The sequence below is a fragment of the Salmo salar genome, chromosome 23 (genome assembly GCF_965601325.2).
Source record: "Salmo salar chromosome 23, fSalSal1, whole genome shotgun sequence".
NCBI lineage: Eukaryota > Metazoa > Chordata > Actinopteri > Salmoniformes > Salmonidae > Salmo > Salmo salar.
The window spans coordinates 42,941,468-42,957,825 of NC_138313.1; the positions used below are offsets into that span (position 1 = coordinate 42,941,468).

At 43.6% G+C, this 16,358-nt stretch overlaps 1 protein-coding gene across 1 annotated transcript; it reads left to right on the forward strand.

The window, feature by feature from the left end:
* The first annotated feature begins 236 nt into the window (after positions 1–236).
* Positions 237–16,122, forward strand: api5 (apoptosis inhibitor 5). Its single transcript, NM_001140346.1, is given in 14 exon segments — positions 237–517; positions 1,302–1,463; positions 1,658–1,751; positions 5,470–5,535; positions 6,387–6,538; positions 6,947–7,153; positions 7,622–7,726; positions 7,864–7,953; positions 10,096–10,280; positions 13,322–13,415; positions 13,577–13,633; positions 13,725–13,804; positions 14,056–14,201; positions 15,154–16,122. Coding segments are annotated over 14 exon segments (1,593 nt in total). The 5' UTR covers positions 237–442; the 3' UTR covers positions 15,234–16,122.
* Positions 16,123–16,358: the final 236 nt, after the last annotated feature.

The window sequence follows — 16,358 nt, forward strand, 5'->3', positions numbered from 1 at the left end:
AAAGCCGTGCCATTAAAAATGTATCATACAGTGAAATGAAAGGTCCATTGTCCCTACTTTATATATAGGATATGCGTTTGCCATCACTGTCATCAAATTGCTAACTTCACTCGGACAGTGGAAACTACAGTATTGTAGGGAAGATGATGAAGATGAGGAATCTAGTCCGCGCTTTCCAGAACGTCGATGTGCGTCACTGAAGCAAGCGCATGCGCATTAATGTTCTTCCTGATACTAATTTTCGTAGCAAGGAACGGACAACGGGGTTTCATTCGCAGCTGTTCTACAAATTTCCTCTCCCCATCCCCTTTTCCAATACACAGCACGTAGTATTGTTTATGTTTTGGAGAAATTCTGGACTTAAAGGGAAGAATTTAAAGTCTTATCGGTGGAATATTGTTTTGTATTGTCATCTCGACAACACGCAGTTGGACCCACGCTGATGGCGGTCACTATCGAGGAGCTGTATCGTAACTATGGGATTCTTGCTGATGCCAAGCCGGAGGATCTGAGCCAGGTATGCATGAGATGGATGACTAGTTATCTAAGTAATTGAAGTATCTTCCAGAATAGCTCAATTTTTTTTCTTCTTTAAATAAGTTACAGCAGTGGAAGCCAGAGGTGAAAGTTAGGCCGAATCACACACATTGGTTAGGTATAGTAATTAGCTAGTTAGCATCATGTTAAACTAGCAAGCTAAAATGGGCCTAACTTGCTAGCTAATCCTGTTTCACTTGATTTACCCGGCGTTTGTATCGTAGCTAGCCAGGTAACACATGGAACTAACGTTAACTATGCCCTATTCATTTACATTTCTAGCAAGCAAGGTAACTAGTTAGTTACTTGACGATGTGTGTAATACATTTTAGTTGGCTTAGCGAAGTTAAAACAGAACACAGACAGCTAGCTAGCTTCATGCTAGCCAATTGATTTGACCTGACCCCTATCCCACTAGCTAAATAGCGGATAGTTAGCTAACGTTAATTGTCTAAGATGAGTTATTGATTGCCTTGCACAGCCCCTGAAAAAGTAATTGAGCCATGGCATGATTTGCAACTTGTCATGCTGGTTAGATTTACAGTGTAAAAATCAAAGGCGCTCTCTTACTATAGTGTTGTTAACTAGCTAAGTAGCTACTACTACTACTGACAACTAGCTAGTATAATGCCAAGGGATTCATCTCTAGTCTACTCAGTATTTTGACCAACACTAAACTGGAAGCTTTTGCATTCATGTTGGACAGTGATGTCCTAATATTACAAACTTGTTAATGTATCAAATTGTTTGGATCTGTCCTCCAGCACAAAGATGCCTATCAGGGGATCCTTGATGGTGTGAAAGGCGGTCCTAAAGAGAAGCGCTTGGCAGCACAGTTCATTCCCAAATTCTTCAGCAGTTTCCCAGAGCTGGCGGATGCAGCAATCAACGCTCAGCTTGACCTGTGTGAGGATGAAGACGTCTCGGTAAGGATTTTATCCCAGCGGCACTATAATATCCATTTGGGTAATTCCATTGTGCAGAATGGAGAAGAAAGACAAAAAAAGTTAGATTTGAAGCAATCTATATTAAAGAGTAGCTGTATATCTAATGCCTGGTCACAGTAGTCCTACTACTCCGCTGCTCATCGGTTGTTGGTTCTTCGTCTTTCCTCCTGTAGATTCGGAGGCAGGCCATCAAAGAGCTCCCCCGTTTCGCAGCCGGGGAGAACATCGTCAGGGTAGCAGATATCCTCACCCAGCTTCTCCAGACAGGTACAGTATTCTTAAGCTGACCCTCCTAGATATTTTCACATTTAACTTGGTGTTGTTGTGATACAAACATTTTAATTTCAATACCAGGCCAAGTATCGCTTTTACCACAGAGGGGGGATTGGCCTAGTGGAATATACATGCATAATGATCTGCATGGCAGTAAGGGAAAATATTGCATGTTACCTTCTTTATTCTTCACTTAATAAGCACACATCTAATCCTTCATAAACACACACACTACTCTCTCCCACAAACACACATCTCCCCCCCTTCATCACACTCTGTTTCCTTCTCTGTCATAAACACACTGCTTCCAACTTTTAAAATGTTAGGCACCAAACGGAATTGAAGTAACACCAGAAGGAGAATGTTTTAATATAGTTTAGACCTACATGAATCATTCCTTTTTTTTAGTCTTTTTTTTTTAGAAGCACATGTCACAAGTAGCAGACCCTTTCTTCCTGGGCCTATCATATTAGCCTAGACCTACTGTCAAGTTACCGGGTTGTTAGCTAGCTAGGTAACATGACTGAACAACATTGTTTGTTATCAAACCAATAATTGGTTACCCTGGATTAGTTTACAACGGGCCGCGGCATGGTTTGTGAAATTGTATAAAGGATTATAGAAAATAATACTTAAAATATTCTTGATTAAAAAAAGATCTCCTTTGGTCAGTATTTTTTTTATTTTTATAACAGACAGTGCAAGGAGGAAATAATTTGAAAGACATTTATAATACGGGGATAAAACTGTTAGAAAGGAATCCCATAGAAGGAAAAAAGGTGTCTCTGGTAATATGGGTCATATTTTTACCCGTTTAGGCTTGTGCTCAATTGACTCTCTCTGGCACTCGGGAGGCTGCGTCACAGCGAACTTCCAGTCTACTCAGACTGGCCTGTGCCCATAGTTATAACAGGCAATGAAATTATATAATGTATCAACTTTGCTCTCCCTACTCTGATGTAACAAATATAACAGAAGACTCAAGGACTGCAGTGATGTATTGTTGTCTCTACCTTCTTGCTCTTTGTGCTGTTGTCTGTGCCCAATGTTTGTACCCTGTTTTGTTCCGCTACCATGTTGTGTTGCTGCCATGCTGTGTTGTCCTAGGTCTCTTTTTATGTAGTGATGAGTGTTTTGTCATATTTTTTTTAAGAACATTTTATCCCCATCTCTGCAGGAAGCCTTTTGGTAGGCTGTCATTGGAAATAGGAATTTGTTCTTAACTGATTTGCCTGGTTAAATACATTTAATAAATCTCACTCGCCATCACGGCTAAATTCCATTTTATAAACTGATAGAGGAATAGATCAAATTGTATTTGTCACAGGCGCCGAAAACAACCTTACAGTGAAGTGCTGAGAACAACAGATGTAGACCTTACAGTGAAGTGCTGAATACAACAGATGTAGACCTTACAGTGAAGTGCTGAATACAACAGATGTAGACCTTACAGTGAAGTGCTGAGAACAACAGATGTAGACCTTACAGTGAAGTTCTGAATACAACAGATGTAGACCTTACAGTGAAGTGCTGAATACAACAGATGTAGACCTTACAGTGAAGTGCTGAGAACAACAGATGTAGACCTTACAGTGAAGTGCTGAGTACAACAGATGTAGACCTTACAGTGAAGTGCTGAGAACAACAGATGTAGACCTTACAGTGAAGTGCTGAGTACAACAGATGTAGACCTTACAGTGAAGTGCTGAGAACAACAGATGTAGACCTTACAGTGAAGTGCTGAATACAACAGGGTAGACCTTACAGTGAAGTGCTGAGTACAACAGATGTAGACCTTACAGTGAAGTGCTGAATACAACAGATGTAGACCTTACAGTGAAGTGCTGAATACAACAGATGTAGACCTTACAGTGAAGTGCTGAGTACAACAGATGTAGACCTTACAGTGAAGTGCTGAGAACAACAGATGTAGACCTTACAGTGAAGTGCTGAATACAACAGGGTAGACCTTACAGTGAAGTGCTCAGTACAACAGATGTAGACCTTACAGTGAAATGCTGAGTACAACAGGGTAGACCTTACAGTGAAGTGCTGAGAACAACAGGGTAGACCTTACAGTGAAGTGCTGAATACAACAGGGTAGACCTTACAGTGAAGTGCTGAATACAACAGGGTAGACCTTACAGTGAAGTGCTGAATACAACAGATGTAGACCTTACAGTGAAGTGCTGAATACAACAGGGTAGACCTTACAGTGAAGTGCTGAATACAACAGGGTAGACCTTACAGTGAAGTGCTGAATACAACAGGGTAGACCTTACAGTGAAGTGCTTACTTATGAGCCCCTAACCAACAACGCAGTTTAAGAAAAAATAGGAATAATAAATAAAAGTAACAAGTAATTAAAGAGCAGTGGTACAATAGCAAGACTACATACAGGGAAAGCCCAGAGAGAAGCAGGCGAGTGAGGTGGTGGCTGTTTCTTGAATTCAACTGAATTTATAAACATTTTATAACAAGCGACAGCAGGTTCTTTAGATCGGTAGTATCATATGAAACTTTTCTGCGTTATTCTGAAACTGTTGGTATCGTGATGTTTGGGTAATGAACGATTACCATGGGAACGTTACCGGTATACCGAGCAACACTCGTACCTTGTATCAAACCAATGTAGCACATGCCCTGTTGAGGGGTAATGTTTATACTCTCCTGGGGGTGGACATTATGTATACCATGGTTTATACTCTCCTGGGAGTGGACATTATGTATACCATGGTTTATACTCTCCTGGGAGTGGATATTATGTATACCATGGTTTATACTCTCCTGGGAGTGGATATTGTGTATACCATGGTTTATACTCTCCTGGGAGTGGATATTGTGTATACCATGGTTTATACTCTCCTGGGAGTGGATATTGTGTATACCATGGTTTATACTCTCCTGGGAGTGGATATTGTGTATACCATGGTTTATACTCTCCTGGGAGTGGATATTGTGTATACCATGGTTTATACTCTCCTGGGAGTGGATATTGTGTATACCATGGTTTATACTCTCCTGGGAGTGGATATTGTGTATACCATGGTTTATACTCTCCTGGGAGTGGATATTGTGTATACCATGGTGGTGTTTATACTCTCCTGGGAGTGGATATTATGTATACCATGGTGGTGTTTATACTCTCCTGGGAGTGGATATTATGTATACCATGGTGGTGTTTATACTCTCCTGGGAGTGGATATTATGTATACCATGGTGGTGTTTATACTCTCCTGGGAGTGGATATTATGTATACCATGGTGGTGTTTATACTCTCCTGGGAGTGGATATTATGTATACCATGGTTTATACTCTCCTGGGAGTGGATATTATGTATACCATGGTTTATACTCTCCTGGGAGTGGATATTATGTATACCATGGTTTATACTCTCCTGGGAGTGGATATTATGTATACCATGGTTTATACTCTCCTGGGAGTGGATATTATGTATACCATGGTGGTGTTTATACTCTCCTGGGAGTGGATATTGTGTATACCATGGTGGTGTTTATACTCTCCTGGGAGTGGATATTATGTATACCATGGTTTATACTCTCCTGGGAGTGGATATTGTGTATACCGTGGTGGTGTTTATACTCTCCAGGGAGTGGATATTGTTTATACCGTGGGTGTCAATAGGAGATATGTACCGTCTGGGATGCTGTTGGACCAATATTTATACTCTCTTCTACGTTGTTGTTTACAGATGATTCGGCCGAATTCAACCAAGTGAACACAGCGCTGGTCTCCATCTTCAAGATGGATGCGAAGGGTAAGTGTCCATTTGTTTTATTTTTTATCTCATGTATGAATAGGTTTTCAATCGTGAGATGACGGACAACTTAACTAGTGAACAGGCAGGGCGCCCTGCCTTGTGCTCTTGTATAACCTAGTGAACAGGCAGGGCGCCCTGCCTTGTGCTCTTGTATACACTAGTGAACAGGCAGGGCGCCCTGCCTCGTGCTCTTGTATACACTAGTGAACAGGCAGGGCGCCCTGCCTCGTGCTCTTGTATACACTAGTGAACAGGCAGGGCGCCCTGCCTCGTGCTCTTGTATACACTAGTGAACAGGCAGGGCGCCCTGCCTCGTGCTCTTGTATACACTAGTGAACAGGCAGGGCGCCCTGCCTCGTGCTCTTGTATACACTAGTGAACAGGCAGGGCGCCCTGCCTCGTGCTCTTGTATACACTAGTGAACAGGCAGGGCGCCCTGCCTCGTGCTCTTGTATACACTAGTGAACAGGCAGGGCGCCCTGCCTCGTGCTCTTGTATACACTAGTGAACAGGCAGGGCGCCCTGCCTCGTGCTCTTGTATTCGTGCAATGCTCTAAAAAGAAAAGAGTAGTTCAAAAGAAATTGTAGTTTTTTTCAGATGTTTTTATACCTGACTGTATTTCCACACCGTCTGTTGTGTAGAACTCTGAACAACGCGTTAGTAAACATGTGGCAGGCCTTAATGCCAAACGAATGGGTGAAATGGGCACCGGAATAGTTAGAAAACTGTAATTAACCATCATAGTTAGTTGAGGTGAGCATAACATAACCCCCCCAGAGGCAGGACTTCTGCATAGCCTCTTTATGTCCTGTGGCTAAGCAACCTGTATTTCTCTATTGTGTCTCAGCTACACTAGGAGGTCTGTTCTCTCAGATCCTACAGGGGGAGGACATAGTGAGGGAGAGGGCCATCAAGTTCCTCTCCATCAAGCTGAAGACCATGCCTGAGGACGCCATGACTAAGGAGGTGGAGGACTACATCTTCACTGAGACAAAGAAGGTCTGTTCCATAGCAACGATCCGCGTGATAACTAACTCCCTGCTTGGGGCTGGTTAGTAGAGCTCTTTGTGAAAGGGCTTGGATAGGATAGATTACAATTCGTTTTTATTACTATTAATTGACAAACTGAATACAAGAGCTCTGTAGGAGGGATCTGTCACCTAGTTGGATGTAGGATATATTTGTAACTGGCGACTCGTGGGTCACGGCGACTCGTGGGTCACGGCGACTCGTGGGTCACGGCGACTCCTGGGTCATTTTCATTAGAGCACATCGTCCAACAAGAAAGTCATTTTTTGCTACAAGTCCTGGTAGTCCCTCCCAGTTTGAGTCATTTTTCTTCTGTTTGGTGCCTACTGAACACCACCCAGCCCTGTGTCCCCACGTTGACCCTGTGTCCCACCCCAGGTGCTGGAGGACGTGACTGGGGAAGAGTTTGTGCTGCTGATGCGTATCCTGATGGTGCTGAAGGGCCTGCAGACGATGAGTGGACGGCAGCAGCTGGTGGAGCTGGTGGTGGAGCAGGCCTTTCTGGAGCAGGCCCTGAACCCCGCTGACCCCGACACTGTGGACCGCTTGCTGCAGTGCACGCGCCAGGCCCTGCCCCTCTTCTCTGTGAGTGATACACACACACACACTATAACACACAGGCCATAATAATATACTCCACCTCTTCTCTGAGAGTCACACACAGACATTCTAACATACTATACTCCACTTAGTGTCTTCCAGTACAGTGAGTTCATAGTCATTTTTGTGTCCCCTGTGGGACTTGAACCTGCGACCTTGGCTTTGCTAGTGCCACACTCTTACCAACTGAAGCAACTGCTTATCTCCCGCTCACAGCACACACAGTATCACCAAACACTGTTGTTTCACAATGCTCACTGTCACCACACACACACTGTAATTGTTTGCAAAATGCAAATTGTGTTTGTGCCTTTAGGTCTCATTTTTACTTATTTTCTATTTATGCATGTTTGTTCCAGCTTCTGACCCCCCCCCCCCCTAAAACAAATGTTCCTCAGAGACAAATAAACTTGAACTTCCTGAGCTTGAAACTCATTCTTTTTACACTTCCAGAAAAATGTCCATTCCACCCGCTTCGTCACTTACTTCTGTGACCACGTCCTGCCCAACCTCAGCTCCCTGACCAGTCCCGTAGCAGAGCTGGACATTCAGCTGGAGGTCAGTTACCACCCTCCCCTGTACCAACCGTACAGAGTTCAGGCAACTAGTCCTCCATGTTGGCTCCAACATGCCGGGGACAATAGCATTGACATGTGTGTGTGTGTGTGTGTGTGTGTGTGTGTGTGTGTGTGTAGGTGCTGAAGCTGCTTGCTGAGATGAGTCCATTCTGTGGGGACATGGAGAAGGTGGAGACCAACCTCACCATGCTGTTTGAGAAGCTGCTTGTAAGTAACAGCCTAGCGCATCTCAGCCTTCTAATGGGGTTAGGAGGGCTTTCACCATACTGGTACCTTCTGATGGGGTTAGGAGGGCTTTCACCATACTGGTACCTTCTGATGGGGTTAGGAGGGCTTTCACCATACTGGTACCTTCTGATGGGGTTAGGAGGGCTTTCACCATACTGGTACCTTCTGATGGGGTTAGGAGGGCTTTCACCATACTGGTACCTTCTAATGGGGTTAGGAGGGCTTTCACCATACTGGTACCTTCTAATGGGGTTAGGAGGGCTTTCACCATACTGGTACCTTCTAATGGGGTTAGGAGGGCTTTCACCATACTGGTACCTTCTGATGGGGTTAGGAGGGCTTTCACCATACTGGTACCTTCTGATGGGGTTAGGAGGGCTTTCACCATACTGGTACCTTCTGATGGGGTTAGGAGGGCTTTCACCATACTGGTACCTTCTGATGGGGTTAGGAGGGCTTTCACCATACTGGTACCTTCTGATGGGGTTAGGAGGGCTTTCACCATACTGGTACCTTCTGATGGGGTTAGGAGGGCTTTCACCATACTGGTACCTTCTGATGGGGTTAGGAGGGCTTTCACCATACTGGTACCTTCTGATGGGGTTAGGAGGGCTTTCACCATACTGGTACCTTCTAATGGGGTTAGGAGGGCTTTCACCATACTGGTACCTTCTGATGGGGTTAGGAGGGCTTTCACCATACTGGTACCTTCTGATGGGGTTAGGAGGGCTTTCACCATACTGGTACCTTCTAATGGGGTTAGGAGGGCTTTCACCATACTGGTACCTTCTGATGGGGTTAGGAGGGCTTTCACCATACTGGTACCTTCTGATGGGGTTAGGAGGGCTTTCACCGTACTGGTACCTTCTAATGGGGTTAGGAGGGCTTTCACCATACTGGTACCTTCTAATGGGGTTAGGAGGGCTTTCACCATACTGGTACCTTCTGATGGGGTTAGGAGGGCTTTCACCATACTGGTACCTTCTGATGGGGTTAGGAGGGCTTTCACCATACTGGTACCTTCTAATGGGGTTAGGAGGGCTTTCACCATACTGGTACCTTCTAATGGGGTTAGGAGGGCTTTCACCATACTGGTACCTTCTAATGGGGTTAGGAGGGCTTTCACCATACTGGTACCTTCTAATGGGGTTAGGAGGGCTTTCACCATACTGGTACCTTCTGATGGGGTTAGGAGGGCTTTCACCATACTGGTACCTTCTGATGGGGTTAGGAGGGCTTTCACCATACTGGTACCTTCTGATGGGGTTAGGAGGGCTTTCACCATACTGGTACCTTCTGATGGGGTTAGGAGGGCTTTCACCATACTGGTACCTTCTGATGGGGTTAGGAGGGCTTTCACCATACTGGTACCTTCTGATGGGGTTAGGAGGGCTTTCACCATACTGGTACCTTCTAATGGGGTTAGGAGGGCTTTCACCATACTGGTACCTTCTAATGGGGTTAGGAGGGCTTTCACCATACTGGTACCTTCTAATGGGGTTAGGAGGGCTTTCACCATACTGGTACCTTCTAATGGGGTTAGGAGGGCTTTCACCATACTGGTACCTTCTGATGGGGTTAGGAGGGCTTTCACCATACTGGTACCTTCTAATGGGGTTAGGAGGGCTTTCACCATACTGGTATCTCTATCTAGTTGTTGATTTTGGACCAGCTTACGTAACGGTCTGGTTTATCAGACTGGTAAAAGGCCAATGGACCAAACAGACCGTGCTGAAGTATGAGGCCGATGTTGGTTATGGTGTGTTTTGCCCTTAACTGGTCCAGAGGGGTAAAAGGCTAACTGGTCCAGAGGGGTAAAAGGCTAACTGGTCCAGAGGGGTAAAAGGCTAACTGGTCCAGAGGGGTAAAAGGCTAACTGGTCCAGAGGGGTAAAAGGCTAACTGGTCCAGAGGGGTAAAAGGCTAACTGGTCCAGAGGGGTAAAAGGCTAACTGGTCCAGAGGGGTAAAAGGCTAACTGGTCCAGAGGGGTAAAAGGCTAACTGGTCCAGAGGGGTAAAAGGCTAACTGGTCCAGAGGGGTAAAAGGCTAACTGGTCCAGAGGGGTAAAAGGCTAACTGGTCCAGAGGGGTAAACGGCTAACTGGTCCTCCCTGTGTCTAGGAGTTGATGCCGCTGCCTCCAGAGGCGGAGGGTGAGAACGGCGAGAACACACTGAGCGACGAGCCCAAGCTGCAGTTCAGCTACGTGGAGTGTCTTCTCTTCAGCTTCCACCAGCTGGGCAAAAAGCTGCCTGATTTCCTCATTGACAAGATCAATGCAGAGCGCCTCAAAGACTTCAAGATCAGGTAGAGGAGGGTTTGCCCCGTAACGTTTTGGCAACGTTCGCTTGTCTTTTTGATAGGTCTTGGTATATTGTGGGAACGTTTGGCATTTCAATTTATTTCGGTCTACATTTTCATCAGTCATCTGCGTTTTTATAACGCTTCTGTTTAATTTGTATCAGTATCTACTGTAGTGTGTGGATGCCAGTAATGTTAGTGATTTGTTACCGCGTCGTAGTTAAAAAACAAAATGTTTAAGTCGGTCTAATAATCTTTTACATACAGACTTTACTGAAAGTTGCCTGTCATTTTTATCTGGCCATGTTTTCCTCCCTGGATAAATTTTTCCTACGTGCCGTCCAGTGTGGGAGTAGATGTGGGTGGACGTCTTACTTGAGTAAATCAGTTGGAATACACACCCATCACAAAGAAATCCACTATTAGGTCGTTATAGGCAGGTCCTAAGAAACACAAAACAAATAAGGTATTTTTAAAAGATTAGAATAGCATATTTGGAGTTGAATGATGTTACTAGTCTGCAACCTAGATGGCTGAGCCATTCACATGAAATCAATAGGTGTTTATTGATCATTCAACCAACTAGGCCTACTTGGGCTACCCTGACTACAGTCAACACACACACACACACACACACACACACACACAGTGAGCTCAAAGCATTGGGACAGTGACACATTTTGTTGTTTTGGCTCTGTACTTCCAGCACTTTGGATTTGAAATGATACCATGACTGCGGTTGTAGTGGGCAGTAGTATTTGATATGTGTATATTATATAAACGTATCATTTGACTTGTAATAACACTTAAGCTGTAGGTGATTTACAGTAGTAGACAATGAAGAAATGTCTGAAATGGAATTCTAAATACAAGTGTATTTAATTACGTTGTAAAATGAATGGATTGACGTACAAGACATCCACTTAAGTTACAAATCATTAACAAGCATTATTCTAAGCATTTGAGTTGTTTGGCTTCCACATCTGAGTTGTTGACCACTAGCATATCTTTAAAGTTAACCTCCAATCCGAATATGGGACCAAATGGTTAACTTGACCACTAATACACAAGTGAATTTGCCCCAATATTTTTGTACCCTAAAATGGGTGGGATGACATGTACACAAAGTGCTGTAATTTCTAAACGGTTCACCTGATATGGATGAAAATACCCTCACATTAAAGCTGACAGTCTGCACTTCAACCTCAGTCATTGTATCATTTCAAAGTGTTGGAGTATACAGTCAAAGCAAATGTTTCACTGTCCCAATTGGAGCTCATTGAATTTTATAGTAGGCTAAGAATATAATGAAATGTAACAGAATAAATTACAGACAAAATAATATTTTTCCTGCATGGCAACGTGTGGAACTGCTGTCATATAAATAAAGAACCCCCACGGCAAGTCCATGATTTCAAAAATAAAATTTTTATCCACTTCTTTTTTTTTTTTTATCCACTCTCTGTTTTGTTAGGGGTTAGGGTCTCACATTGAGTATCTTCATTATACACTTAGAAAATAATAGCGTTCTATAGTTTCAAAAGCATTTGGGTCTCGTGTTCAAATTTCACATCCTCCGTGGGGCTTTTGGAGTTGCATTTATGCAATTGAGCAAAAATAGACGTTTACCTGATTTAGGCTACATTATAGCATGCTACATGTTTCTGAGCAGTGATAATCACCTGATTTAAGCTACATGCTACATGTTTCTGAGCAGTGATAATCACCTGATTTAGGCTACATGCTACATGTTTCTGAGCAGTGATAATCACCTGATTTAGGCTACATGCTACATGTTTCTGAGCAGTGATAATCACCTGATTTAGGCTACATTATAGCATGCTACATGTTTCTGAGCAGTGATAATCACCTGATTTAGGCTACATTATAGCATGCTACATGTTTCTGAGCAGTGATAATCACCTGATTTAGGCTACATGCTACATGTTTCTGAGCAGTGATAATCACCTGATTTAGGCTAAATGCTACATGTTTCTGAGCAGTGATAATCACCTGATTTAGGCTACATGCTACATGTTTCTGAGCAGAGATAATCACCTGATTTAGGCTACATTATAGCATGCTACATGTTTCTGAGCAGTGATAATCACCTGATTTAGGCTACATGCTAGCATGCTACATGTTTCTGAGCAGTGATAATCACCTGATTTAGGCTACATGCTAGCATGCTAAATGTTTCTGAGCAGTGACAGATGGAGCTGTCCCACCTCTACTGATTTAGAATTAACCAAATAAACAGAAAGAGATTCAGTGAAACCAAATCACTTGAAGACAAGTCACATGTTGGTTGGGAGTAGGCCTAGGCTACTAAGCGACTGCGAGTGAAGAGCAAAATAACCCGTAAGTTAAACTACATAACATGCTGGCAAAATGTTCTGATCAATGCAAAATAATGAGCCAACTAGACAAGATGATCATGAGCAGCACTCGCCTCAACTTAGCTAACATTTCACAGCCTAATTGTAGCCTAACCAATATCCAAACGGCGACTCTGTGAAAATAAAACAATATCCACATTTGTCTCAAAAGTGCGAAACGGTGCTGAAATAGTGACTCCACACAGGTAGGCTAATGCTTTGAACAGTTTAACAATTGAATGACTTTGGGAGTTTCAGTAAGCAACAATTTGATGCCTTCAATTGCATTAGCCTATTTTATTTCCATTTTTTTTTTGTCATTCAGTGATATTTATTCCCACAGTAAGTCTTTATGGATCCATCCAGTTATAATTGAGAAAACAGTGCATGTGGTGGGCTACGCGACGAGATGGATGAAGTGACATGCCTCGCAAAGTTTACAACTGCCAGGATGATAGTAGTTAGCTGCCTAGCAACCACCAAGAGCCTTCCAATGCCGCCTCAGCATTACGGCTACGCTTCATACTAAGTCAGAACTTTACAGAAATCATTACTAGGTTGGTTGGCGGAAATATATAACGATAAGTTGGCGGGATGCTGAAGATGGCGGGAAAAACGTCTTGGTTTGAAAGGTGTAAAACCCACGTTTGATTTCTCTCCTACCTCCAGATTACAGTACTTCGCCAGAGGGCTGCAGGTATACATTCGCCAGCTGCGAGTTGCCCTGCAAGGCAAGACGGGAGACGCACTGAAGACTGAAGAGGTAGCTATGTATCATGGCTATTGGCTGTTGTTTTGGTCTCCAATGATGCGTCACTTGTTTCTTCTTGACAAGCCTCATAGTTGTTCTGATTTCAATCCAGAGCTGTAGACAGTTTTCTATTGTAATTATTCCCTGATGGTTATATTGTTTTTTCATCTCAGAACAAGATCAAAGTGGTGGCTCTGAAGATCACCAACAACATCAACGTTCTGATCAAGGTGAGTCGTTCGAAACACCTGGTCGACCCTGAAACGCACCTGGTCGACCCTGAAACACTAGCTAACATTTTACTGTTCCCTTTCTCTGCAGGATCTCTTCCACAACCCACCGTCGTACAAGAGCACAGTTACGCTGTCCTGGAAGCCTGTCCAGAAGGCTGAGGCTGTAGCGTAAGCCTCTTTCAATGTTGTCACTGGGAATCTGGTGACCCAGAATATCGGTTTCTGACGAGGTGTTCTTTAACAGTCTTAAAGATGCATTACACTGGGTTTCAGTCTCCTCTCAACGAATGGATTTGTAATACATTATACAGGGACTCTAGCATCTTGTCAGTAGCAAATCTTCAGATAAAACACCATTAGATAAGAGGTCACCTGGGGTCATAACACTATGTGACCTTTGCCCTCTTTGCCCACCACAGTCTGAAGCGCCCGTCCGGGGAGGATATGGGTGCAGGCAGTACCATGAAGAAGCAGCTGTCCCCCCCCTTGCCCCGGAGGGACGCACGGCAGATCTACAATCCCCCCAGTGGCAAATACAGCGCCACCATCGGCAACTTCTCCAACGGTGAGGGCGGCGAGGGCGGCGCTGGGGCGGCGAGGTTGGCACCCTGAGCCATAGCTGGGTTTTAGGGGCACTGGGTGGAAGACTGACGTTGTTCAGACATATCTCTGTTTATTTCTCCTATTCTCTGACGTCTTGTCTCCTACATAAGTAGAATGCTCTTGGTGTAACTTTGTCACTCTGGGTGAGATGATGTACTGACTGAACTGTGGTCATGTTTTGGGGGCCTACTGATCCTCTCCAATGTGTGTGTTAGATATAGTTCACTTCCACCGTGTTTTGTGCCACGTCCACCCTTTCTGGTGGTGTTACTTGAGTGACCGAGGTGCACATGCTAATGATTTGATGCTGTAATGTACCGTGTTCAAAGGATAGTTATAAACTGGGTTGTTCGATGCTTGAATGCTGAATGGTTGACAGCCATGGTATAACAGACCGTATTCCACACGTATGACAAAACATTTTTTACTGCTCTAATTACATTGGTAACCTGTTTTTATAATAGCAATAAGGCACCTCAGGTTTGTGTTATATGGCCAATATACTACGGATAAGGGCTGTATCCAGGCACTCCGCGATGTGTCGTGCTTAAGTACAACCTTAGCCGTGGTATATTGGCCATATAACACAAACCTGAGGTGCCTTATTGCTTAATTAACCCAAATCAGGCATTGTTTTCAAGCTGAGCCCTCTGTTTCATGTGAGCAGTTGAGAAATCTGCAACTGAATGGGAGGGAATGTCTCCATATTCCGATGCTTTTGAGCTATAACACACATGGAGTAACACCAGAAGTTTTTCCCCCAACCATGTTAGACGGTTTTTCCTTTTATAGGCTGTTGGATCCCTTCAAACTAAGGCCCAGAGGTTATTCCTAACAGTCAGGGAAATCTCCTGGCCCTTACCGTGATCGTCCATACTGATCCCCCGTCTGTTGTGCCCGTCTTGTGATTCCAGAGCAGCGCGGAGGCTTCAGGGGCGGCCGGGGAAGAGGATTCGGAGGCAGGGGAGGCAGGAGCCGAGGCCGAATCTACTGAGTCCACCATCACACACACACACTACACACACACACACACACCCTACACACACTGAACTGCAGCACATCAGGATCCCTGCCGTAACCAAGGGGGTCTCCATGACCACCGCTCCTCAACCTGTGTCCACTTGTTATTTTTCCTCCGCCTCCAAACACCTGTGCAAAGGAAGTTTATTTTGTCGTTTCCTGCCCTCAGAGTAAATCCACTTCAAGGAGACTGGGATTTGGACTTTCCTACCTGACATTTCCACCCTCACACTCTTGCCTGGTGAAGCGATTGTTCAAGTAGATCCTTGTGGTTTTAGTTTTTTATTAGTATTTTTGTGGAACCAGAGACTGACAAGTTGTACCTGATTTGATATTTTTGTCAGAAAAAAAAAAAGTTTTATAAACTGTTGACGAATGCATTCTCTTTTTATTCCTTAAAATTTTTTTCGAGCTTGGATTTGGATTGGCCTACTCTCTTCGCTACTTTGTATGAATCGAAATGTTCTCATCTGAATTTTTTATCAAACTTGTATTGATGTCTCCACCACCATGCCCTCTTGTTTGTGTAACACCATGTTAAAATAAGACCATTGCATTGAAAACCAATGTATTCTGAATTTTTAGGTAGTAGAAAAACTAGATTATTTCCTCTGCAAAACAGGTTATGTGACGCCGAAAAGATCATTATTACAAAGTTAATTTGTTTTATTGGACATTGGTTGTCATTGAAATCAGCCAAGGCAGATTGAGGATTTGGGAGTTTAATTTGAATTAACTCCCAAGTAACTTTTCTACTAAATTTTAAATGTTTAGACCCTCAATTTGAGTTTTCCATGAATGTTTTGCATGCTTTTTTTTTTATTTTTTATTAAACATTTCTCCCCATAAATGTTATTTAAAAACTTTTGGATTAAAAAAAGGAAATCAAATCTGATTGGCATACATGATCGATTTATTTCTGGGTATTTTTTTCTACCAAATGGTCCTTCAAACCTTTTCTTCTCTATGCAGAATACAGAAGTTAACCTGTTTTTATATAGGTTCTCTGCTTTATAGTTGGTTTTGTATCGTCTATATCAATCAATACAAAACAGACTCCTGGGGTGCATTCAGGTTGAAGGAAACGTAGCAACTATTG